The 27,206-nt window shown below is 37.1% G+C and overlaps 1 protein-coding gene across 2 annotated transcripts; it reads left to right on the forward strand.

The window, feature by feature from the left end:
• On the forward strand, positions 1–25,543 carry NUCKS1 (nuclear casein kinase and cyclin dependent kinase substrate 1). 2 transcript variants are annotated; one of them, XM_007114007.4, is made up of 7 exons: positions 1–193; positions 14,604–14,653; positions 16,202–16,307; positions 19,012–19,067; positions 21,504–21,656; positions 22,427–22,576; positions 23,496–25,543. In XM_007114007.4, exons 1-7 carry the CDS (start codon positions 177–179, stop codon positions 23,693–23,695), a joined length of 732 nt encoding a protein of 243 aa, XP_007114069.1. In that variant the 5' UTR covers positions 1–176; the 3' UTR covers positions 23,696–25,543. The 2 variants fall into 2 exon arrangements, with proteins under 2 accessions (XP_007114069.1, XP_023989542.1); XM_024133774.3 differs by having other exon boundaries at positions 88–193; positions 22,430–22,576.
• Positions 25,544–27,206: the final 1,663 nt, after the last annotated feature.

The following is a 27,206-nucleotide window of genomic DNA, read 5'->3' on the forward strand; positions in this document are numbered from 1 at the left end:
TCGTCTGATTAAGGGGCCCTGAACCAAGGAGCGGCGGAGTTTGAGAAGCCAGCAGCTCGGGGTTCGGCGGCAGCGGCCCCATCGGCCGAAGTTGGGGGGGGTGGGGCGCCAAGCGCGCGGGGTGGGGGGGGTCCTGGTCTTTGGCTTCTCGACTCGGTCCTGTTTCGACAGCGAACATGTCTCGGCCTGTCAGGTCAGTGCGGAGTCCGAGGCCTGGAATGGGTTGGAGGGGGTTGGGGTGAGTGGTGAAGGAGTGGGGGACAGAAGCCTAGAGTCGGCCCTCTCCCTTGCCACGCGCGGCCTCCTCCCTTTCGGGGCCCGCGCGCGCCCTTGAGCGTGGGGGGCCTTGCTGGTCCGCGGGGGTAGCGGCCGCGCGCCCATGCGCGCGCTCCTCCCCGCCCCGCGCCGTTGCAGGGCTCTGGGCTGCTTTGCTGCCTCCCCCACTCGCCGCACTGGAGCGGGCGGGGTGTTCTCTGAGCCGCCAGCGGTCGGAGGGGGAGGGGTGTGAAGTCAGCGCCCCCACCCAGGCCCCACCTCCTCCGGCCCGGCCCCTTGGAGCCGGCCGCGGGGACCAGCGGACTCGGTCTCGGACCCCACCTTAATTGGGGGGGGAAGGGCGGAGACGCCGTATTGCCCCTTCCCCCCTCGGTTTGCGTGGGGGTGGGGGTGGGGGTGGGACGCAGCCCTCTTTCTCTAGCGGACGGGGGTGTTCCGTGCAAAGCAGGAGGGGCAGCTCTGCCGCCGGGCCCCGCCTCCGTCCTCCGGGGTCGCTGCAGAGCCCCGCCTCTCGGAGCGGGCCGGGCGTGGGCGGGACGCGTTCTTTTTCCCTCCGCAGCAGAGAGAGTTCGGGACTAGGCCCTGGAAAATGACTGCTGTTTCTCCCCCAACTTGGAGTTTTGAGCTGGTTAACCCCCGCTCCCCCCGCCTCGAGTTCGCTCTTTGCCTCCGACTAGAAATGTCCTTCCTCGGAAATGTCCCTACTCAGGGAGGTGTGGGTTAACTGCACGACCTAAATCTCGTGTGGTTCTCGTTCCCGCTACCTCTCTCTCTTCTTCCTCGGCGTACACGTCTCGGATGTTTTTGTAATCTTATCTTTACCTCAAATAACTTTAATAATAAACGGGCTAGATTCGGTTAATCGTTAGACTTTATTCTGAGAATTTCAACAAGTTTGCTGTTCCCCAGCGGACGGTGGAATCGCCCTTGGCTGTCCTCCCGGCTATCGTATGGAATGTGCCATTTATGGAGGGGTGTGGCTTAATCCAATCTGTTGAGGCCTTACGAAGGAGAGCTGTTGCAAATAAATATTACTTTTAATATAATGTCTTTGGCGCTTTCAATGTAAGGAATTGGCTACTTTGCATAGTGCTTTATGGATAAATAGGCTTAGTTTCTAAATGTTTTAATAGTTGTTGCTTCCCTTTCTTCATTCCAAGTTTTGTGAGGAACGGAAGTATTTTGAGCTAGAGCTCTAAAGGGAGGTTTGGAGCCCCGGAAAGGGTTTTGTGCTACACCGTTCTGTCTGCAGACTAGAACAGCCGTCTCTAGCTGGTGGGGGTATGGAGCTGCATGCTCCTACGCTCGGGGTGGGCGTGTGGAGAGTGCTAACTACCTACCTGACAGCTTTTCTGCCTAATTTCAACCCGCATCTACGATAACTCACCATCGCCACCGGCAAGAGTTTTGCCTACTTTTTGGCACGGAGTCTGAATATATATTTCAAATTATAGTTTGCATACTTTTTTTGGCATAATAAATGACCAGTGTATCCCATCAGTTTATGTAGAGTATTTTCTTTAGGATCAGGACAAATAGACAATATCATAATAAAGATTGGTTTCATCTGGATTGGATCTTCTGTCTTCTGGGAGTAAATTATTGTGTGGTGAAATTGGACTATTACTTTTCTTTACCTTTTAACTGCAGTTCACTAGGTTTTGATGACTTTTAATTTTATTGTAATTTTACTCATTTGCCTGAGTTTGTGCTCCCAAATTTAGATGCTGGAACACTAACAGAACTTTTTTTTTCTTGAAAACTTGGATTTTTAATGTCACCGGATAGGGGTAAATATATTAAGCACGTTCTAATCAGTTTTTTGAAGGCACTGGGATTTGTGCACAACTTTTTTCTTGCTCAGTCTATTAAAAGTAATTTTAAGTGTATGTTTGCCCCTAATTGAAGAATGAAGTTAATATATTGTGGGCTTTTTTGGGTCACTTTCAAGTTATTAATTTTAAAGCAACTTCTTTTTTTGATTATATATTTTAGTGATGAAGTCTCTTTGTAACTTTTTTGAAAACCTTTAACATACTCTTGACTAATAATAAAGCAGAAATAATTAAACTTGACTTTGGTGGTTTGTTAAATTTTGCAATAAAAAAAGTTCTGTCTTAGGGAAGTGCTTTTGTAATTGAAGAGTCTATGTACTTGAGGGAATGTAACAAAAAAAAGATGTTGACCCAATATCAGAATGATCAACCTTGTTTAAAAACAAACCAAAAACAAGAAAAGCATGTGTTGGAAAATGTGTCCCTGCAGCTTCTTCTGGGATATGTTTCTGCCCTTAGGCCTGTATATAATTTTGAGGATTTTCTGCTTTTCATTTTTTACTGTGACTATTATTTTCATTTTAATATTAACCTAAGCATTTAAGGAAGATTTAGACATGTACTAATGGCTGCTTGACACCAGTTGCCAAATGAATGGAATGATGAACTGACCGGCTACAGCAGGGTTTTCCATAGACATGTGTGCAACACATATCTAAGTAGTTTTGTTCACACTGTATTGCTGTCATCTTTTAACAGTATCTGACTCATATATAAATAAGAGCTGAAATATTTTAGTCCTTGAATTCAAATTCATAGCGTAAAATTGCAGTCTTAGAGCCAGAAAGAAATTTAGGCAAATTCATTTTACGAGTGACTTAATGTGGGGACCTGGACAAGTGAAGTGCCTTGCATCACACACTAGTAGATGCCAAGATTGGGCCTAGAACCTAGATTCTTAATTTACAGCCCTGCTTATCCTCATCCTCCCCCCTTTCCACATAATCGCTTGTCTCTTCTACCAGATAAGTGTTGATGTTATTTTAGTGTATTGCACTTTTAACTTTTCAAAATGCTTTCATGACTCTTACCCTTGTGAGGTAGGGAAGAAAATGCTGTTACTTTTGAAAGAAAGCTCAGAGATTTACTAACTTGCCCAGCCTAGAAACCAGGTTTTTTGAAATTTACCTTTGTATATTCTTCAGAGATCTTCCTCCCTTATTGAAAATGGTCCAAATCACTCAGATTAACCTGTTTGCTCCTTTCTTTATAATTTAAGTGTACTTGATGTCTTCTTTTGTTTAGTACTTGAGACTGCAAGGAACCTTTAACATTGGAAGCTTAGATGTGAAAGCATAGGCTTTTACAGATTGATATAAAATTTTTTTGGTCATTTTTTATTTATGTTGAGAATCAGCTTCCCCAAGATTCCAGATTGCTTTCTTTTCAAAGAGAATTCGGTTGGAATGTGTCTGGATCTCTTTAAAAAATATATTGATATTCTCTCTTACCAGAAAATAAGTTTCCAAAAGCCCTCGGTTAAAGGGAAAAGCTTGGAAACCTGAAAATTCACGGTAGCTTGGAATTAATGATACCAAGTATACCCAGGAAGACACTTAAGAGTTTAGTATACTAGTAAATGTGGTTTTAGCTGAGCCTGGTTCCTTGTATCTGATCTTATTCTCTATGTCCAGGTCATGTGTGTGTTTGTGTGTGTGTGCAAGAAGTGTGATTTTATTAACCTTTGATCTGTACATTTATTATTACTTACATGTCACTTCCTTCTAAAAAGACATAAACTCTTCTGTAGACTTTACCTTCAAAGATATCTCACATAATAACTTGGAAAGCCTGAATAATGGGGGAGTTAATTTTATAACAACACTTAAGTATTCAACATTTCCCAACATATATGTATTTAATCTGAAAATTATAAGAAGACAATGTTGGGAATTCCCTGGCGGGCCAGTGGTTAGGACTCAGCACTTTCATTGCCGGGGCCCAGGGTTCAATCCCTGGTTGGGAAACTAAGATCCAGTGTGCGGCGAGGCCAAAAAATAAATAAAATGCCCGAAAAAAAGAAAAAAATTTAAAGTTTGATTTTTTTTTTTTTTTAAGAGTAATTACCAAATAAACATTTACTAAGAGTAAGTGCAGAGTCAGGTACTGAGGATTTCACTTTATCTTGTTTTATCCTTATTACAACCCTGTAATAGAGGATTTTTTTAAAATTCCCATATAGTAGGTGACGAAATAAGCTTAAATAATATGTTACTCAAGATCACAGAACTGTGCAACAGCCAAGATTTGAACCTAGATTTTCTGAATACAATGCTGGCATTCTTTCTGTGGTACCACTCTTCCCTTCTTAGTGTTTGGCATGAAGATGGTCAAATGCTATTTTATTTTGTAATCTCGAAATAATGAATAATGGTGAGTGCATTCTGTATGCACTGGTTTTGTTTTGTTTGTTTGTTTGTTTGTTTGCAGTACGTGGGCGTCTCACTGTTGTGGCCTCTCCCATTGCGGAGCACAGGCTCCGGACGCGCAGGCTCAGCGGCCGTGGCTCACGGGCCCAGCCGCTCCGCGGCATGTGGGATCTTCCCGGACCGGGGCACGAACCCGTGTACCCTGCATCGCAGGCGGATTCCCAACCACTGCACCACCCGGGAAGCCCCTATGCACTGGTTTTTAAGCTCTATGTAGAAAATATTTGAGGGGACATAATATGGCCAAAATATTTTAAATAGAAGTTTTTTCAACTTACTCTTCAAAACAATTCTCAGAATAAGTTTTAATTAAAAGCTTTTTTTTTTTTTTTTTAACTAGAAAGAACTTCTGAGATTAAGTCCAGTTCCTTCAGTTTACTACTGATGACTTTTAACTCTAGGAGCTAAGGCATAGAAATAATAGTAAAGCTGGATTTAGACTGCATGGGTCTTATCTATTTAACTCTCAATTAGATTTACATTTATTGTATACATTTGATTCCACGTAGAATGTTTTACAGGTCCACAATCCTTAGTTTGAGACCATTGGGCACTATATGTGTTCAAAAGTTCAAATTTTTTCAAAAATTTAAAAACGGTAACAGGGCCCCTATACTGTATGTATAATGTACCATCACCAGTCTGGGGTAGTGCTCCTATAATCAAACACATTAATCTCTGTGGTAAGACCTAGGAATTTTCACACTAAAAGAAAATCCTAAAAAGCCCCTCTTGTTTGCTCATTTTACGTATATGTATAGATGCAAGAATGCCCAACAGTATTGGCTAACTGAATCCAGTATGTATTAAAAATACATATGATCAAGTAGCATTTGTGCCGGGAATAAAACTTAAAATCTGTCACTGATTCATATTAAAAGACCAAAGGAGAAAAACCATAGCATCTGAAAAGGTTCAGCACCTATTATAAAACTCGTCAGTATATTACAATTAGAAGGAAATTAAGATTAATAAATTGGGGTTGATTTAACTTGACAAAAGTTACAAACCAAGATAAGTGGTTGAGTTTTAGTGTTTGGAATCATTGCAATACAACTAGTTAGTTAATAAGAGAAAGTAGTGTTGAATAAAGAAAGGGAGATTGATTTTATTTATGTTTTTGGTCTGTTTTCCCCAGAAATATAAAAACAAGGCCACCATTCTGTGTAACTCTGGGACACCATCTATGTTGCATCCACATTATAGTCCGTGTGACTAGTGCCCCTCTGGCACTTAGAGACTGCGGTGTTGTGGACAGTAAGAGAAAACATTTGATTTAGTATATGACCACTTTGGTCAAAATGAGGCATCCCTTTGTTTTGTTTCAAAAAATATTACTATCTAGGTTCTAGGAAGTGGAACTGATTGTTACAGAATTGCATTGCCATATTTTAAAATAACTAGTATCTAAATAGCCGTAATTATAGGTCTTTGAAATATTTTTGGTGAAGAGACCACAGGTTGCCAAAGAGTGTTTCAACTGGCTATAGCATATTTTCAGGTGCTTCTTATTGCCTATCTACTTATTGAACTGTGCACCTGTTCAGTTACCTGCAAAGCAAGGTGATCTTCAGGGAGATTTCATGTGTCAAGATAAAATGGCCCAGAAGATGAATTACTTGAGAAACTAAAACTTAGCTCCACTGAGAAGTAAAAATCCAGCCAGCTATTCATTGGGCTGGGATAACAGACTATCTTCCACAGATATGCTACAACTGGAAAGATTTATAACAATCCTTCTTTGACTACTGCTTTCCTGCTAAGAAAAGATTCTCTAAAATCAGACTGTCAGAAACTTTGCTATTTGAAATTATATCAATAAGAGTGAAACATCACACTTTTGTCAGGAAAAGCTAACTCCTTTTGACACGGAGAGCTATCCTCGATTTACATTTTTAGAGCTTCAAATGAGGGGTTGCTGGGCACAAAATTTACATCTACTTTAACTTCTTTGCCAAGAAATAGGACCCAATGTCCACTTCACTGTCTAGACCTGATGTAGACCCCTTTTCACACAGTCTGCTGTGCTTTGAGTCTATCAAGACACTGCTTCATTTAAATTTCACCTAAATTGAACCCTTCCCCAAATCCTTTTTAAGTTTTCCTCTGTTTGGTGAGATGCTCCACACTTCTGATGTTCCATCACCTTTATTGTAATGAGTCAGTAAAATCTTTGTCAGGCTACAGATTTGTCCCTGGTAGTTGGGTTAAGACAATTGGAAGGTCCACTGAGGGTTCCAAGACACTTGCTGCAGACAGGACTCTACTTAGTAATGTGCTTATCTGAGACCCCTTTAATCTCACCTGCTTGAGGTTTACTCTGTTCCTAATTGCATAGTTTTTGCACTACTGTTGGGAAAAATCTAGCCCATTTTATTTACCCAATACTTTGTTATACTCATTGAAATTTGTGTGTGACTTTTAAATAAAATAGTATACTAGGGGCTTCCCTGGTGGCGCAGTGGTTGAGAGTCCGCCTGCCGATGCAGGGGACACGGGTTCATGCCGCGGAGCCTGCGCGTCCGGAGCCTGTGCTCCGCAACGGGAGAGGCCACAACAGTGAGAGGCCTGCGTACGGCAAAAAAAAAAATAGTATACTATATGGAGAGAATATGGTGGAACCGAATGTAGTTTGGGAATAAGGAGTGCCATATAAGAGTTCATATTTATTCATCTGGACTGAAATATTAGCAAGTTGATTTAAAAAATTTAGGAGGGCATTGTGACAACTATCTCAAACATACACCTGGCTCATCATTCAGAGCTCCTTTATTCACCTTCTGTGCAGAAATTAGAAATTTACTTTTTCCATTTGAAAAACTTTAAAGAGCTATTCCTGTAATGTTCTTGATTTTAAATATTTACTTTAAAAGTTTTGCTTTCTTGTATCTTGTGACTGTTTTTGAATTCTGTTTAATTGTAAAAAGCAGAATGATATAAGATACAGTCAAAGCAATATATCTTAGCCAAAAGGAACGTGAAGCTCAAAATAAGCAACTGTGAGAAATTACCCTGAATTGAGTTTAGGTGTCCCGGCTTCTATGAAATAATTTTCTTATATCCTGAGAAAACTTAGCGTATGAAGAATCTTGAGGGATAGAAGAATGGAGAGAGGTAAATGTCCTAAGTTTTTTTGTTTTGTTTTGTTTTGCGGTACGCGGGCCTCTCACCAGGCTCCGGACGCGCAGGCTCACGGGCCCAGCCGCTCCGCTGCATGTGGGATCTTCCCGGACCCGGGCACGAACCCGCGTCCCCTGCATCGGCAGGCGGACTCTCAACCACTGCGCCACCAGGGAAGCCCCTGTCCTAACTTTTAAGGACATTTGATATGCAGAAACTTTAGTATTTAGCCTTGAAGAAAAAAGTGGAAACTGTCGCACAAATTTTAAGGGCTACTCTGTGGAAGAGGGTTTAGATTTAGACCATGGTGATCCCAGGAGCTAGACAAGACAATTGCTCAGTGGACTTTAGAGGCAGATTTCACCTCGCTGAGAAGAACTGTTTCATTATCCGGTTTTCTTGGAGTTAGTTGCCTTGGGAGATCATGAAAGGTTCTCAGTCATGCCCTTCCTGGGACAATTGTTGATAGGATAACACGATTTGGGTAAGATTGGATTAGGTTGTCTAAGGTCCAGTAGCTGTAACACACCTGGTGGTGTATCACCCTTCCCTCTGCCCCCCACGGGCCACCAAACTTTGATAGGTGTTATGAGTGCTTAAGTTTAAAAAAAATGGTTTTCTTAAAACAATGAATTAAAATAGGAAGAGATGTTATACTTTTGTGGCCGTGGATTAATAACATCGTTTTTTGTAAAAGTGAAACTAAAAACTACTTTGGAAATCATTTTATTCTATAGCAGTGGCTCAGACTTTTTTGATGAAGTTCCTATAAGAAATACATTTTACATTACAATTTGCTACACACAAGAATGCAAATACCTGAAACAAGTTTCAGGAACTTGCCAGTTATTTAGGTGTAACTTTCTCTGATATTTTCTATTTGCTTCTTTTTCTTTTAAAATGCTGGTTATAGGAAATTCCCTGGCAGTCCAGTGGTTAGGGTTCAGTGCCCTCATTGCCAGGGGCCTGGGTTCGATCCCTGGGTCAGGGAAGTAAGATCCCACGCGAGCCGCAGCCAAAAAAATAAAGTGCTGATTATACATCAGTAAATTGATTTCAGGACCCAATAGTGGGTTGTGATCAATAGATTGAAAAACATTGTTCTAGATGTTTATCACTTAGGTGATTAGTGAAAAGAGCTATGTTAGCTATTTTGGGTTTCTCAGAACTCAGATTTCAAGTGCACTTTAAGTGCCTAATGAGAAAATTGCTGAATTCTAGAAAATTAGCTAGGTGTTTCTTCTTCCCTGCATTGATCAGAACAATAGGACTTCTTCAGGGTAAAAATGGAAGATAGCTTGATTGAGCTAAATAATGTAGTAAATTGTCTAAAAGTCTCTCTGATTTGCCTTGAGAAAATGATTTTGTGTTCTTTTAAGTAATACAAAACTTAGGGTGTCAATAATTAAATGTGGGTTTCTATTATAAAGTTCTGCTTCCTCACCTGGAACTTAATTGTTTCTCCATATTTTGATGTGCAGGTTTGTTAAAGAGTAGTGCTGAATTTTGTGGTTTTAAGTTGTTTTCTCATCTTTAAGGTTCAAAGGGTTAGATGAGATCATCTCAAAAGATGTGGTAGTTTCCATCTCTGAAATACTGTTGATCCTTGATTCTTTAGAATGTTAGTTTTACATACCTCACATTTCAGGAATATTATTGATTTGGTCTTGGATGGTTGCTGCTATAAGAAAGAAAAGCCATTTTGGGTGTAGACTTACCAGTATTTAGTAGAAAGAAGTTGATGATTAAGACAGTGGAAGAAAAAAAAATCCTATTGCTTGAGTTATCCACATTTGGTGCCAAAAATGGATCTTTTAATGTTCTTTGTCTAGCTTCCAACTTTACCTTTCATTTTTACACTTTGTTGCAAAAGTAAGGGCTTATGTCAAAGCCCTCTGGTGATCATCCAGGAATTGGTTCATTTGTGACCTAGGTACCTTTAGAATCTAAATATAGCGATTATATCAGCTTTTAAAGTAAGAACAGGCACATAATTGAAGTTTTCTGTTTTTTCAAACATATTTTTGGCTGCGTTGGGTCTTCCTTGCTGTGCGCGAACTTTCTGTGAGTGGGGGCTACTCTTCATTGTGGTGCGTGTGTGGGCTTCTCATTGCGGTGGGTTCTCTTGTTGCAGAGCACGGGCTCTAGGTGCACGGGCTTCAGGAGTTGTGGCGCACGGGCTTAGTTGCTCCGCGGCATGTGGGATCTTCCCGGACCAGGGATCGAACCTGTGTCCCCTGCATTGGCAGGCAGATTCTTATCCGCTGCGCCACCAGGGAAGCCCCTTAATTGAAGTTTTTGTGTTCCTATAGTTTATATTTTAAACATTTGTTTTCCTTACTGGGTTGCAGTTCTCTTTTCTAGTGCAAACTTTTAGACTTAGATGGAACTCCAGTTGATCTGAGTGATAGAAATCGATCTAACTTAAATGGTGGACTTAAAATAGCTACTGTTGCTACTTTCTCTGGCCTAAATGGCAACTGAAAACTTTATCATAAAGTTGGAAATAATATAAAAATAGGGGGGTATTTTGATATTGCATTTTAATGAAATGAACAACAAACTCTTAAAGACAGTCTTTCTAAATAGCATTAGAACCAACACTCTAAGACATAACGTTTTTACTTTATTTTATTTTATTTATTTTTTAAGACAGTGGTTTTAAAAGGAACAGCTTAATCGTGCTGTTCTAATAAATAAGAGTGTTACTTGTGTATTCACGTGGGTTCAAGATTGCAGTAGTATTCTGGGTGGAACAATTAGTGCTTACAAGAAATAATGGCTGCTATTTATTGGATAATTGTGTACCTGGACCTTGAAACAATCTTGAGAGATAGGTATTGTTATTCCTATTTTACAGGTGAGGAAACTGAAATTCAGTGAGGGCAAGAAACTGGCAGAGCCAGGATTTCAACCCAATTTTAAAAATCTGTGTTTTTAACTTTTATGCTTTATTGAAATTTTGTGTTGTCCTCCCAGTTCCAGTTTTTGATGCTCATTTTACACTGAAGAGTTAGTTTAGCTTTGGCATTTAATTTAAGTAATAAAAATGAGAATGTTTCTTTGTTTTCAGCTAGAGGTAGGACTCCCTATGCCTTTAGACTTAATATTGCCTTCTTAATTTCAAGTTTGCATAGGAATAAGTTCATTAAAAATATATATCAACCCTGAATAAGGTAAATCTCTAAGTAGTGGAAAACAGTATGTTTTGAATAAGCATCTTTAGAAAGCAGAAAATGAACCAAACTATTATTATAAATCATTATAATGAGTTTTTGTGAATGACCCTTGTTATCATAGATCTTTTATTTAAATTATTTTTTCTTTTCCTCTCTTTAGCATTTATAGATGGATTTTTTTTGACTAGTTACCCTTAAGACAAGAGTGCTTCTATATTCATATTTTGCTTTACTCAGGTTTTACAGTTTTTGTGATAAATAACATTTATTATGTAAGATAATTCTGGCCATTTTCACATAATTGAAAGTTAAAATATTTTGTGTTTCAAGGGAAGCAGTAGTCTTTCAATTTAGTTTTGAAATTTTTAATTTAATTGCTTATATAATGTCAGTATAGTCTATGTGACATTTTTGTGGTTTTCTGTGTTGAAAACTAGGATAGAAAAAACGTACTAAATAATTGCCTTTTAAAATCTTTCTTTCTTTTTTTTTTTTTTTGGCCGCACTCTGCAGCTTGCAGGATCTTAGTTCCCTAACCAGGGATTGAACCAGGCCACCGCAGTGGAAGCGCCGAGTCCTAACAACTGGACCACCAGGGAATTCCCCTTTTAAATCTCTTAGATTTTAAATAACAAGTTTTTCAGTTTGGAGAAAACTAAATTTTCTTTTGTCGCTGGCAGTGGGATTAAATGTCTGATAAGTTGAAAATTCCAGTGATACATGCATCCTCTCTACTGATTCCCTTTCCCACACTAATCCTTTGCAGATGCCAAGTCCAAGTCCATTCACTCATCAAGCCTTCCTTGAATTTGGTGTTCCAAATGAAGGAGAGACAACCCCTGTCCTCAAGATGTTCACATTTAATAGAGAAGACAGACATTTAGTAGTTTATGTAGTATCAGTAAGGGATTAAAGTTGTTGAGAGGTGAGGTTATATCTGATATGAGTGAGAGTGATATGAATAGCATACTAAGCAAGGGATCTGCATTACCAAGTGGTAAAAAAACAACCTGATTGGTGGAATTAAGCCTCCTGGGGTTGCTTGCTTGTTAAGTGGCAAGAGATGAGATCTTAAAAGTCTTTAAGGAGATTGGATATTATCCTCTAGAGTATTTTCTAAAATTAGGTTTCTAACAGAGCCCTTAAAGTTTGGTCCTAAGAGCAAAAAGTTCAGAAAACATTTGAGTGCCTACTTTTTACCTTGTTCTGTACCAGAAATGTGGATAATAAGACATGATTGTTAACTTTCAAGAAGCTTAGATTAGTGAAGAAAACAAATGATACAGCGGTAAGTGTTAAGATGTATGGTGTGCAAAAGGATAGTTGACTATTTACAATTGAAAAAGTCATCTTTTTCATTAAACTTTGATAATTTTATTTAATTTTATAGAGCAGCTTTTTAGATATGTCAAGCAACTTAGGTCATCAGTTCCAACAGATGAGGAACTGAGGCCCAGAGAAGTAAGTGATTTGCTTGAAGTTCTAGAACCCAGGATTCCTACTAACAGATTCTGTATTTTGTACTATATAATCCCTTTTTGGAGTGTTTCTAGTGATAGACTAAGGAAGGAACTATCATTAGTAAACTGTTATGAAGTTCTTTATATTGAACCCACACTTAATCTGATCACTAAAGCTAACATGTTTTACCTTTTGCAGGTTAAAAATCCCAGTTTATTCAATAGTTCTTCATATGATCCTTTGCCATATGGTTACTCTCCTTTATAGGATGGTAACCATATGGCAAGGGTTACATCTTGTAGGATGTATCTGTTGATACCAGAAATTGTACCAGTATTTTAGCTGCAATTAGCTGCAATTCCACCAGCTAACCTAAAATTATTATGCCTGCGATTTCAGAACCTGTACATAATTGTTAGAGATAAAGATTTAAAACTCCCTCTTCTGGATCCTTTCTCCCTGGTTCCATGTCCCATTTTTCCTTGATCCTAAGTAATGCAGAAAATGGTCATCTTTGCACCGTGTTCATAATACTGTTTTTCATGGCATCTGTCATTAAAAATCACTATTTCCTGGAAAATGATAAGCATTTGATTACTAGCGCCCCCCAAATAGGGGGTTTTTTTAAGAAAAAATATTTTATTCTTTTTTAAAAATTGTGGTAAAATAACATATTTACCATTTTAACCATTTTTAAATGTACAGTTCAGTAGTGTTAAATACATTCACATTTTTGGGCACTCAATTTCCAGAACTCTTCCTCTTGCAAAACTGAAACTATACATACCGTTGACTCCCCATCCTCCACTACCCCACCCCTGGCAACCACCATTTTACTTTCTATCTCTATGAATTTGATTAGGTAACTCATGTAAGTGGAACTAATAGCAATATTTTTGAAATCAACTTTACTAATAGAATGGTATCTTTAATATATAAATTCAGTTTCTTATAACAAAATATAGTTACAACATATTTTATAGTTTTGCATCTTGACTCATTGAGGCAGTAAAGTCAGAAGATAATTCATTGTTGGTAGACTAAAGAAAAACAGAATACAGAATTCCTTAAGAGCCTTTCTTTTTTCTCTCTCTCTCTCTCTCTCTCTCTCTCTCTCTCTCTCTCTCTTAAATCAAGGATGTGGCTATACGTTCCTCCACATCTAAGCCCCAAACATGTGTTCAGAATTCACCCCACCCTATCATTTTTTGCATATTGTGTAGAAGTTCTGCCTGCACTTGAATTCTGACTCTCTGTTCTTGCATTTAAATGGTGTCTTAATCTATAAAACCAGGAATGGTCCTCGACTTGGGTTTAAGTGTGGTTAGTGGCATGTTTCTCTTATTCTTTCGGTTCACTTGTTCAGTTTCCATTTAGTTACAGTACATCTAAGGCTCTTTTTAAGTTCCAGGCTGTTTGGATACTAACATGGAAGCTCATATATCTCTCTAAGAGAGGAATTCTAAACTTTTAAGTTTAGAATATGAAGTAGGAAAATGGAAATTAAGTTTGTTTGAGATATTAAAGATGCCTTGCCTAGTAAGAAGTACTTAAAAATCACTGAGTCAAAAAAAAAATCACTGAGTCAAGTAAAAACATAAATTTGTATCTTTAATAAATGCTCTTTAAGGAGTTCCATGTAGCCTAGTGGTTAGTATTCCAGGTTTTTCACTGCTGTGGCCCAGGTTCAATCCCTGGTCAGGGAACTAAGATCCTGCAAGCTGCGTGGCATGGCCAAAAAAAAAAAAGCTCTTTAATAAAGAGCATCTTTTGAATGAATCAATTTTTGTCCATCCCTTCCTATGTAAACCGTCACCATAGTGACGGTAAGTTAATTAAATATAATTAACTATTATATTTAAAAGTCACTTTGCCGTGAAAAAAACTCAGTAATAACCTTATTTATCAGGTGTACATGTGTGTATAGCAGTAAGAATAAAGTAACATTTACAGTTTTGGTTTGTGTGCATATATCATCTCTGTATAATGAATATTTATGGTAGTTTGGCTTATTTTGCTGTTTTATGTACTTGTGGGTGGTGGGAGGTTGTTTTGCAGGAAAGGATAGTATTTGGGCTATCCCTCAGATGAGCAATATGAGAATTGTCATTTGAAATACTTATGGTTTAAGCTATACTTTCCTATAACAAAATGTGACTTTTTTGGCTGAGGTAGGGGCTTGTTGAAAAATAAATTTCAGAGAGCTAGTTCTAATTCTGTTTGTGAAGTAGAAATGTGGGTTCTGATATCTTAGAAAAGTCCTACATTTTTGTGATCTTAATTAGAGTCTCTTCTTTCTACAGAAATAGGAAGGTCGTTGATTATTCACAATTTCAGGAATCTGATGATGCTGGTAAGTTTTGTGATTTCAATAAGTTGTAAATTCGACTGACTAGTGGAAGAATACCCAGCTTGTGTACATTCTTATTATTCTTTTGAAATAGGTTTTATTTTTAGACTGTTGAGGTATATAAATTATGTCAATCTGTGTCACTCAAAACAAACGTTGAACTTGCATGGATTTTAACTTTTCCTTAGTAAATCATTGATAATAAACACTTGAATAATTTTTTTTCTTATCTGGTTTTGGAGTCCAAAGTTTAAATGTGCGATAATTCTGATGCAGTGTTTATTAGTTTAATATATCTCCTGCTATAATCACGGTAAAACTCGTACATTATAATAGGGAGTATGTAAATTTTTTGCATGATAAAGTACGATGAGAGTATTTTGTGAAATACCTTTGATTTGTGAACTAACTCAGAGTGAGTAGCGTATCTTAAATTGTAGCCATAAAAGGTCTTTTTAGAATAAATATGTCCTTACTCTCATTTTCCAGATGTGTTTACTATTCTTTTTCCTTTATTTTTTTAAAATCTAATTTTACTTTATAAACATAATATTATGTACCTTGGGAAAACCTAGAAAATGCAGCAATGTATAAAGAAAAATAAAAACATAATCCACCCTCCCAGAGGTAATACTAATATTTATTAAATGCTTACTAAATGTTTGCACTTACTCATTTAATCCTTAGATCATTCCTGTTAAAATGGGATTATACTATTTTTATTTCCATTTTACAGATGAGGAAACTGAGGCAGAAATATTATTCAAAGTCCTTTAGCCAGCAGATGGCCATTTTAACCTTTTTGTCCTTTTTTCCTTTTAAAAATATAGTTGACATCTTGCTATAGAATTTTGAGTTCTGTGCCCCTCCCACCCCACCCCTACTTATCTTTCTTGTGTTACTGAAAGTTTATGTTGGTTAATGGTTGTATGGTATTCCATAATTTATAATTATCCAACCATTTAATAATTGCTGAAACTTCAGACTATTCTAGATACTCACGATTATATATGATGGTGTAGTAAACAGTTTTGGAATAGTCACTTTTTAAGGTTTTATAGGATTTTTAAATTGGAGGTATTTTCCTCAAGTGCCAGAGTGTGCTATATATAATACTTTAGTTTAATAGTAGTTTACTTGGTAACAGTAATTGTGTTAGGATTGTAGAATTGTGGGTTCTTTACAGTCTAAAATGCTTGTAATAGAACCATATTACTATATATAATAGTTTCCAAATAAATATGAAGATGTGGAAACATGTAAAAGTCTTTAACAAATTAAAAGGGTAGAATATAAAGTAAGAGATATTTGACTTTGGGAGTATTAAAATATACACATGAGGAGTAGAGAGTAATATGCAAAAATGGAAGTGATTGAGTTAAGGTGGAACTGGAGTAGAAAAGATTTTTTTTTAATGAAAGAAAATTATTTAGGAAATTCTGCCCTTTCACCTTTTAAATAGCATGAGAGAATTATCAGTAAATAGAGTGGTAATTTTGACATGTAAAAATCATAATATAGTTCATTGAATTTGAAAAATACTTTGTTTAGATGAAGATTATGGAAGAGATTCGGGCCCTCCGGCTAAGAAAATTCGATCATCTCCCCGAGAAGCTAAAAATAAGAGGCGATCTGGAAAGAATTCACAGGAAGATAGGTAAGAGGCGTAAGTCTGATTCTTCTTACACTGTCACCACTCAGATGAGCATAGTGTCTGGTGTCTAAATTGGTAGAATCTTCAGTTACTTTGAGAAAGTGCTTATTGTTCACTTAATGTTGTTCTGCATATTTCATGTTATCTCAGACAGTGCTTCTGAGTCTAGAGGTTAGCCTCTTTAAGGTCATGAAATCCAAGGTGAGCTCCAAGTATGCCAGAATGACTTTGGTGCTACTTCAAACCTCTGAACACAGGCAGAAAGATTGTTTAAGTATATAATTTGTTGCCCAATGTTAATATTGGCATTTTCATTGTAGAAATGGCAAAGAATAAGTGACCTTTCCTATTCAGTCACAAATCATTGGCAGAATCATAACAAATCATAACATTATAGAATGTTAAGTTGCATTGCCTGCCGAGTTTTACTATCTGTAGTCAATTCTACTTTGTTTAAATAATTTAATCATTTTGGGCTGTTTCCTTTCCCTTAGTTTTATAAATGAATTCAAATGAGTTGTATTTTTAACTGTAATTGCCTCATGAGACCAGGGTATTGTAGGTTTCATCTCTGCTCTTACAGCTCTACACATTCATTCACTCTCGTACTCAGTGTAGCATAACTTTAAGACCTCCTTGGTGGTGGTGGTGGTGGTGATAGTTACCGTTTATGATTATTAGTGCCAGTATCTATTGTATGCTAATTTATATTCATTATCATTTAATTCTCACAAAACCTTTATTAGGGTAAGTAATATTAACTTAGAGAGGTCAGTGATTTATCCAAGGACCAGCAAATAGACCAGTAGGTTTTGAAACCATGTCTGTTGGACTCCAAAGTCCATTTTTTTAACCATTAGGCTATACCACTTCCAAACAATACTATTAAGTATGAGCAGTTCAAAGAAATGAAATAATAATTCTCACTAGTTCTTCTAAGTTATTTACTTTTGAGCACTAAAACCACTATAATCCCTCAGCAGAAATCTTTCCATTCTGAATTCACGGAACGCTAAGTTTGTAAAAATAATAATAATTAATAAATGTACCTAGTATTTTCTGTTTGCTTGAATTGCTAACATCTAGTATTTTCTTTCCTGGAGAATTTCAGAAATGTGGAAAAATTTTGAGGAAAAATAAGACAAAATTATACTGTAGGGAGACACATTTTCCATAGTTTTATAATATATCTCTCTAATCCAGTTTTATATAGCAGCCCAATTTAGAACTATCTTTCATTATATTTATTTTATTATATTTCTCCTAGGAATGAGCATCTTCATGGCCTGTTGTAATGTCTCATCAATATAATTGATATCTAGCCTAAATTTTTCCTTGTTGCAGTCATCTGGCTTTATTACTCTCTGCTAAGTGTCCAGGAATGGTTGAAATAAATATAGCTTTTGTTGCCATTTGTATTAAGTGCCTTGTACGTTTATTCCCTCAGACCAATATTATGTTGATTTTTTTGTTGGTCTCTACTTAAAAGTTTAGCTTTTACTTGACTTCACTGTAATGGGGCTCAAGGATTAATGGTCTCTATAAACTCAATAATAAAAGAACTAGAAAAAAATGATACCGTTCTTCATCATTGTAATAGACTTGTGAATTAAATGCTTACTTTGCATAAAATATTTATATAGAACAGTCACAGGTTTCAGAATTATAGTATATTTGGATCATATTACTTAGTAAAGAAATATGTTTGGTTTTTCTTTTTGCTTAAGAATCTTGGGTTCAGTAGGTTGTCATTTGAGTGTGGTCTAAATTACAGGAATACCAAAAGAGATTTACAAGATCTGCTGTTTGAGAAAAGAAAGCTGTCAACTTTTATGTGACTCTTTTTTTGTTTGTCAGAATTTCTCATGGAATCATAAAATTTTAGCACTGAAGAGTACAAGTGATTTGCCTAAGATCATACAACTAAATAATTCATGACAAAGACAGAACACTAGAACCCAGATTTCCAATTTAAGATTTGTGAAGATATAAAATGTGCATATTTGTGACCTAAAAAGTTATTTTATAAAACTTTCCATTGAACTTTGAAGCTCCTTAACTTCTTATTTTACTCTGCAGTGACCTTTAGCTCGCTTTTATTTTCTCCGTGATACAAGGCAGGCCTATGTGTTGAGGTTTCTGATGTATAGAAATATTGGACTCATAAATATTAATATTAGGAGGTAATTAATTAATTGGTTTTCATTTTGTTTTAGATAAATTTTTTAGGCATACTGTAATTTATATAACTAAACTCCAGTTTCTTTTAATAATTATAAAGGTGTTTTCTACATCTATATTTGGGGCTATCCATTTACTTGCCTACTTTACCACCATTGATACATTATATAATTTATTTTCAGTATATTCATACTTTGCCTCTGACAACAAAAAATTTTTTTTAGTAAATGTTCTCGTGAACCAGGTCTTATCCATAGGTGAAAAGTTTTTAGCCTGTGTTGAGATACCTTCTTTTTTTCCTCTGGGTCTTCAGAGGAAGCTAAAAGTAGATAAAATTGTTCTTAATCACCAGCATTCCTATGAAGTAGGGAAATAATAAAAGCAGTTCCACTCCTCAGCATCTGTTTGAATATTTTATGTATAAAAGAGGTTTTCTTTGGCGTTCTTCTCCAGTCAGATACCAGAGATTTATGTTCACTTGGATTTTGATCTAAGATTTTTAATCTTTTCCCCCTTCCGCTTACAGTGAGGACTCAGAAGAAAAAGATGTGAAGACCAAGAAGGATGATTCTCACTCAGCAGGTAGTAAAGAATTTTTAATGTAATAGGTGTAATTCTATTTATATATTTATTTATTGGACATTTTAATAAGTGGTTTTATTATAATGCCAGGCTCTGTGGTAAATGCTGCATTACAGACGTGTTTCCATCTTCAAAGAGCTCACAGTGGTTCTCAATCCTGGTGGCTTATTATAGTTTCCTATGAAGGCGGTTTGTTTTGTTTTTGGTTTTGTTTTGGTTTTTTTGTTTGCAGGTTTTTTTTAAAAAAAATTATTTATTTATTTGGCTGCGCCAGGTCTTAGTTTCATTGCCGTGTGCAGGATCTTCATTGCGGCATGCGGAATCTAGTTCCCTGACTAGGGATCGAACCCGGGCCCCCTGCATTGGGAGCACGGAGTCTTAACCGCTGGACCACCAGGGAAGTCCCTATGAAGGTGTTTGGTTTTTTGTTTGTTTGTTTTTTGGGTTTTTTTGTTTGTTTGTTTTTCTAATTAATTAATTAATTTGTTTTTGGCTGCATTGGGCCTTCGTTGCTGCAGGCGGGCTTTCTCTAGTTGTGGTGAGCGGGGGCAACTCTCGCTGCGGTGTGCGGGCTTCTCGCTCCGGTGGCTTCTCTTGTTGCGGAGTACAGGCTGTAGGCGCACAAGCCTCAGTAGTTGTGGCACACGGGCTCAGTAGTTGTGGCACATGGGCTTAGTTGCTTCGCGGCGTGTGGGATTTTCCTGGACCAGGTCTTGAACCTGTGTCCCCTGCATTGGCAGGCGGATTCTTAACCACTGCGCCACCAGGGAAGTCTGCTATGAAGGTTTTTATAACGTACTTATATCCATCCCATCCCAGGACTTCTCATTCAGTAAGGTCTAGGTGGGATGTTGGGGCTTTGTTTTGTATAAGTATTTACAGATTATTCTCATGCATAGTCAAAATTGAAAACCATTTACATGAGCAAATAAAAGATATCAAACTAAATAGAATAATAAGAATAAGGGGGAGTGATGACTCCAGGTTGGAAAGCAAACAACGATTAGTTTCAATCTGACTCTCTTTAGCTGGGAAGTAGTCCTTTGAAACAGTAGCCACAGAGAAAGTTTTTTTGTAAGAATCCTAACTTAAAAGAATTAATGAGGAACTGACTAAATTAAATGTTAAATCCTGATTACTTGTTGGTATTTATTTTTTAAAATTTAACTCTTAAAAGAATTGAGAGTTTATTCCATCTTGCTCCCAACCATTTTAGTTGTGGTCTGTATTCCCTTGCTTTTGCCTTCCTGGATCCCCCTTTAAATGAGACTGCTATTTAGCTAATATGTAGAGGGTAGACAGAATTCCACTGGATTCACTCCACTGAGCTATTTTCCGTTCCGTTTTTTTTCCAAGTCTGCTAATTGTCGGAAAATAAATTATATTAACCTTTTGCACTATCTAGGGCTGTTGTGATAATGTAACATACACTTTTATTCATCTGCCTTGTGAATCCTAATTTGAATCTCTTACATTTGTAAGCATTTGAGCACTTCAAGATGAATAACTGTGTACTAGTGTTAAGCTACTGTGAGGTGCGTTTAGTTTTGAGTCTACCAAAGTCAGTTCCGTTCCCTGTGTCTATTTGTCTTCAGGTGAGGTTTTGGGTAGTGAAAGTGATGACTTGAACACTGACCATGGCAAAGCTTATAAGACTCGAGTGTTTCCAGAAGAGTAACAGCTAAACCTTAACAGAATAATGGAGCCTCAAAGTCCAGGAGAAGGGCTGTAGGTAGAGACTAATAAAAATATAACTTGGTCTAGAGCCAATAGGCTGGCATCCTGTTGTTTAACCAGATTTATGCACAACCACAACTGTGTGTTGAAAAGAACTTTTAATTAATAAACTATAGTATATGAAAGTAATTTTTTAAATAAAATTGTATTGCGATCTAATTGATTTAAATATGTGTTTTAAAGATTTCCCTCAATCTCCTCTAAACTGAAATGGCCACACCTCATTCATTGAAAAGGATAGTAGTTTGACATTATTTTAGGTTCTGTATGTTTTGTATCTTAGAATAAATATCATTTGAAGACAATCTTGCCCTGTTCTACTATTTTAAAATATTTTTCTAACTTTAGTTTCTAAAAACTGTGTAAGATAGGTTTGACTGTGATTGTGAATTTCAGGGCAAAGCAATGATACAAGTTTAAAGTATGTTATAGGAAACATGTGCTCACACCTAAATTCAGCTTTATTATTACTTAAAACTACATGCCTAAGTTACTTTATATGTACTAGTGGGTGCATAGTCTTACTCAAGCTCATTCTTTGAATTTTAGCTCTTTTGTATATTTTGTAGAAATTTTTAGGGATAAAATTTACCCTTTTTGAATGAAATAAAGCTGCAGGTTATATCTCATATTGGCTTTTCTAGTCAGCTGTCAAACCCATAACTCTTTGATCATTGCATTATAACTTTGATATTGCAGAGGACAGTGAAGATGAAAAAGAAGATCATAAAAATGTGCGCCAGCAACGGCAGGCAGCCTCTAAAGCGGCCTCTAAACAGAGGGAGATGCTCATGGAAGATGTGGGCAGTGAGGAGGAACAAGAAGAAGAGGATGAGGTGCCATTCCAGGAGAGTACGTAAAGCTGCCTTTGTTACTTTGGTCATGGTTGTAGTTTGTGACCTCGATTACTTCCACGTTTTTGTGGATGCTCAATGTTAAAATCAGTCGCTTAAATTAGATACTAACTATTAAAAGAGATGACTGTTTTGATATCTATGTATATTTTAAAAGGTTCAGAGATTCTCGTGATCATTATGTCCATCATTTCTACTCAAATACTGAATGAACAATTGTTAGACTAACAGTTACATGGTGGGTGTTGTGATTAAGATTTGTATTTTGGCTTGGTGGAGAAGGGTGTAGACCTCTCCTTGCAAAAAAAGGTGTTAACTAAATTTAGATGTTTCACACATTACTCAGATTAATTAATTACATGTATATCTGCTTTGTATGTAGTTTTCTTACTTCATTTGTTTATACTTGGGCCAAACACACCAAATCAGTTCAGTTTCATTTCCCTAGTCTCATCAGGACTATATAGGAGTGATGGAACTACCAAAAGTTACATGATGGCTTCAGTTTTTATCCAGATTAAATCTTATCTTTTCCTGTTTTCAACGTACTCTTCAAACAAGTCAGTCATGTAACCCTCATGGTGCCTGCTAAACCATTTTACAGGTGGGGCCAGTGACAGCTCCAACCAGATTGGTAGTACAGCTGCAAATAAAATCCAAGAGTGTTTGACTTCCAAATCCATTCTCCATTCTTAGCACTCTCTCCCTTTGTTCACTTGGAAGGCTGTATACATTAAGTTGGACGTTGAAATTCTTCTTTCCTCTCAGAAGATTCCGGCAGTGATGAGGATTTCCTAATGGAAGACGATGATGATAGTGACTATGGCAGTTCAAAAAAGAAAAACAAAAAGATGGTTAAGAAGTCCAAACCTGAGAGAAAAGAAAAGAAAATGCCCAAACCCAGGCTAAAGGCCACAGGTGAGCTCTGCAGACGTCAGATTAAATTACTGCTTTGAAAAATGTGAAGAACCAGTAAACCTTCTGTACAGAAGTTCTTCATTAGGGCTTGGCATTGGCCACGTACTTAACAAAAATAAAAGGATCCTGTCTTCTATACCTGGAAGTATCACTTATTTATTAATAAGGACTCCAGCCCCTCTGAAAATCTAGTGGCTTAGCCCTGTTCTTCAACTACTGCCGTACGAAAGGCAAGATTTGGGTACAGTGGTAGAAACACCCCACCAGCATAGCTATTTCTGCCCTTTTTTCCCACTGATATCACAATCCCAGCAGCTAGTAAAGACTTGAAATTGTGAAAATACACACCTACAGTAATACATTTAAGTTCTGTGTTCTGATCCCTACACCATCCTCTGTGCTAGCAAAATAAAATCACACTTGACAGCATAGATTCATTTTCTTTAGGCCCTTGTGGTTTCTACCAGGTAGTCTCCTGGTTGAAGCTAGTTTGTGATTAAATCAGAAAGCTGGATTTGCTTTTTTTTATTCTAGCAAATAGAACTTTTACTCATCATGTCTTACTGTTAGTAATGATGGAACTGTTAAAAGTTATTTGATGGCTTTAATTTCTATTCAGGTTAAGTTGCATCCCCTCTTCTTCACCCGAGTTTTAAACATAAACAATTTTTAGGTTCACAAGCCACTAAGGATGATGTGCAGTTTCTATAGCATCCTGTTTCTCTATTGTAAGCATTACTGCTAACATAACATTACAGTGTTGGTTAAAAGGGTTTGGAAACCAGTACCCACCTTCATTTTTAGTAAGTTAGGGTGTTGTCTTTATAGATATTTTTCTTACAGATTATTTTCTTTAGTAGCTGATTTTTGTTAAAGATGCTTTCTTCCCTTCCCCAAATTGGTATTTTTCTTCTTTCAGTGACGCCAAGCCCTGTGAAAGGCAAAGGGAAAGTGGGTCGCCCCACAGCTTCAAAGGCATCAAAGGAAAAGACTCCTTCTCCCAAAGAAGAAGATGAGGAACCAGAAAGCCCTCCTGAAAAGAAAACATCTGCAAGCCCTCCACCTGAGAAATCTGGGGATGAAGGGTCTGAAGATGAAGCCCAGTCTGGGGAGGATTAAAAGTGATGATGGTTTGGGGAGAGATTTTATTAAAAAAAGAGAAAAAAAAAAAGAAAAAAGAAAAAAAGAGGGAAAAAAAAAAGAAAACCTACTTAAGATAGAATATGGTTTTGGCTATGGCTTGACTCATGGGCTTTCAATGCTTTTTTTTTTTTCCTTTTGTTGAAAATAACATTTTCTTCTTTTTCTTTCCTTCTTTTTTTTTTTTTTTTTAAAGGAAACCATTGTATGTTTAATTTACCTTTTTTGTCTATGGGTCTCTGTCACGACCCCCTCTTCTCCCTCCCCCTCTTTCCCAATGAAAGCCATGTTAAATTAATCACTGGATTGACTGCTTCATCTTTTTATTTTTAATGGAGGATATGCCACAGTTGTAAAGCAATAAGATTTGAGGTGAACACTATGGAAATTTTGCTTTTTGCTAAATGGTAGCAAGTTAAACAGTAATCAAAAACATAGAAGGTTTTAGTTAAAAGTGATTGTTTCTTTCTCTACCTGAACTTTTTAAAAAAACCAGTTGTCATCTAATACAAGTTTATATTCTATATACAAAAATATGGGTGTCTAGAAAAATCATGAGTTTAAACTTCCACTTATGGGGCAGGTAGGAGATAAAGATGAATTCTGAATTGTTACTAAAAGTATTCATGTTTTTTTATCCTGGGGCAGCACAGGGAATTGAGGTTACCTGACCTTGTTTGAGGGTGTGGGTTTTTTTTTTTTTTTTTTTTTAATTTCATCACTTGTTATCTCTAAGAGACTCGGAGCCAGTGATCCTTTATCCTGCTACAGTCTTTAAGGAACTTTAAAAAAAAAGCAAGGGCCGCCAAAACTTAAATCTTTCTTGATTTTCTATTTCATTCTCTAATGGTTCATGTTTTAAAATATATATATGTATCTGTTCTGTTTCTTGGATAAAATTTTACCAAGGATCAAAAGAAGAAACCCTAAAATTTAAATGGGGAGATCTATATATCACAGTGGATTTCTTCTCAAACTGACAATGTTTAGGTTTTGAGCAAATAAAGTACCAGTTAATGTGAAACTCAATCACAAAGACTTGACATTTTTGCTTTATGAAAACAGAGAATTGAAATTCTTGTATGCCATAAATGTGCATTCAGATCCCATGAACCATGCTCTGTTTTTATCTGGGGATAGAGTGTTTTCCTTTCATACCCCTGTCTTCCCATTTCTTCGTACAAACATGGTATGAAGTCATCTCTTGGATCCCTGCTAGTACATAGGACACTATTGCACAGCCCCACCACTAATGTCTACCAGCCCTGCTCTAGGACATGAGTTCTCCTGGCTCTGTTCTTCACTTACTTTACATCCTGTGCTTGATGGGAGTATGTTAAGTGCTGCTCCAACACTATTCAGTTAGCAGTTATCTTTTTACCGGTGCCCTTGCTCACTGCTCATGTTGCTTAAAGCAGGAGTTTAAGGGGCTCTGAGGGGCTGGAGGAACCATGCATTCAGGAGGTCTGTGTGTAGTTGATAACAGCCTTGTTACATGCCTTATGAAGGCAGTCATAAGACAGATCTGTAGGTTTGCTCCTCCACATTCTGGTACCATGAGCTAATGGGAATAAGGTTTAGGGGGTCTTAGTGTGCTAATAAGTTGAAAAATTAGTGAAATTTAACCTCTGCCTTTTTATCTAGATTTGCTTTCTCAATATTTACGTACAGTTTTCTTTTACCTATTGAGTTACAGCATATTTTTCTCTCATACAACCTGGTTCTTACAGATGTTCATAGAACAAAGGTTATTTAAGGAATATTTTTACTCTGATTTTTAAGACAGTGTAAGGAATATCCTTACTCTGTGATTTTTTTTTTTTTTTTTTTAAGAAAGCTCCCAGTGGCAGAGTCATTTCACTGTTGCACTATGCGTGTTAAAGAATGAATTTGGAGATTTTAGTACTCGGCCAAAAAATGTAAAACTTGAACATAAGTAGCAATTGGATTATTATCTTTCATGAAGGTTAACTTTATAGTTGTGAACTTTGTAATGAGGTGTTAAAGATTATTCTATTTGCTGTATGGGTTTGTTCAGGTATTTTAACAAGAAGGTTTGTGTTCACGTACTGAAAAAACCTATCAGTGTTTCCACCATGCACTTCTATTTTTAGGGGTTTATAACTTTGAGTCTTACATTCCTAGTAACATTTGTGCTTTCCTTAGATTATATTTCGTGAAGATTGGGGGCAAGTGTCTTTTAAAACTTTAGCCTTGGTATTTTATGTAACACAGTCTCTGTAATACATTAATCTGCACTAACATCTCTGTGATATATGCACATCCTTTAGGGGTAATCACATCTTCTAGGTTATTTGTGTGCGTTTGGTTGGGCTTTTTGTTTGGGATCCCTTTTTTAAAGATTAATTCATGAGATTGAAAAATGTATTATATATTTCTAATAGACTGGACAAAGGATCTGTGTCCCCCAAGAAAGACAGGCTCTGAATGACCTTTGTTTTCTCCACTTTTTGCTAATGATTTAAAACACTCTGGTCTTCCCCTCAAATCATGCATGCCAATAGGACAGCTGTGGTGTCTCAACTGGAAACAGGTGCTCAATAGTCAGGCTTGATAGTGATGTCAGAACAGGTTACAAGCGATAAGCTGATAGTGACTGGCCATTGGCACCACCCTTGACTAAATGCCCTCTTTCTCTAGTGTGCCTATGGTGAGGTGGCAGTAGCATTCACTGTCTTGTTTTGCAGCGCTCAGGAAGTGGGACATTCACTTTGGACGTGCTTGTTTGTATTATCTCAATTCTATGTTAGCTCTGTTAGGTTTACCTCTGGAACATGGATTTCGGCAGCTATGCTACCTGACACTACGTTCTAGTTCTTAAGATTATTTTTTTCAAACCTCCCCAGCACACACGCACGCACGCACACACACACACACACCCCAGACACCCCCAGAAATGGGTAACTTCCATCTTATTAAATCTGTTTGTAGCCTGCTGCTGCTTTTAGCCTTCCCCACCTCAGATTATAATCAATGGAGTGGGCCCAAAGGATACATTTTAATTTCAGTAATGGTATATTTGTCCTTTCTAACACATCTCTCCCTTTCATATCTCCATGCCCTATTGAGTCCATGTAGGAAAATTAATGGCTGTGTCCTCCTTTATGGAGGTAGTGAGTGAAAAATCTTTAAATCTGGAAGAATAGCAGTTGATTTCCCATGTTGGAGCTTTGCTACTTTTTTTTTTTTTTTTTTTCTCACAATAACTGGTTTGCTCCAGGTTCAACCCTCAGTTCAATACTTATTCTTGGTACTGGTTCAAATAGCATTTTCTTATAGGTAACTAATCAAGAGTGGAATTTGAGGTTACAATCCAGTAAAGTTTTTGACATTCTTGTGGATATGATCAACTAAACTGAACTTGACACTTTTTTTTTAATGTTTTATTTTTTTTTAATCCATGAACATTCAATAACAAGTGGCTTTTAGAGTAGTGGTTGAGGAAAGGGAATAGTGCTTTTTTCCCTTT

This window comes from Physeter macrocephalus, chromosome 4 (genome assembly GCF_002837175.3).
Source record: "Physeter macrocephalus isolate SW-GA chromosome 4, ASM283717v5, whole genome shotgun sequence".
NCBI lineage: Eukaryota > Metazoa > Chordata > Mammalia > Artiodactyla > Physeteridae > Physeter > Physeter macrocephalus.

Coding starts and splice junctions, on each gene's coding strand:
- NUCKS1 (XM_007114007.4), top strand. Junction 21,657..22,426: donor TGAGGTGCCATTCCAGGAGA/GTACGTAAAGCT, acceptor CTTTCCTCTCAG/AAGATTCCGGCAGTGATGAG. Junction 22,577..23,495: donor ACCCAGGCTAAAGGCCACAG/GTGAGCTCTGCA, acceptor TTCTTCTTTCAG/TGACGCCAAGCCCTGTGAAA.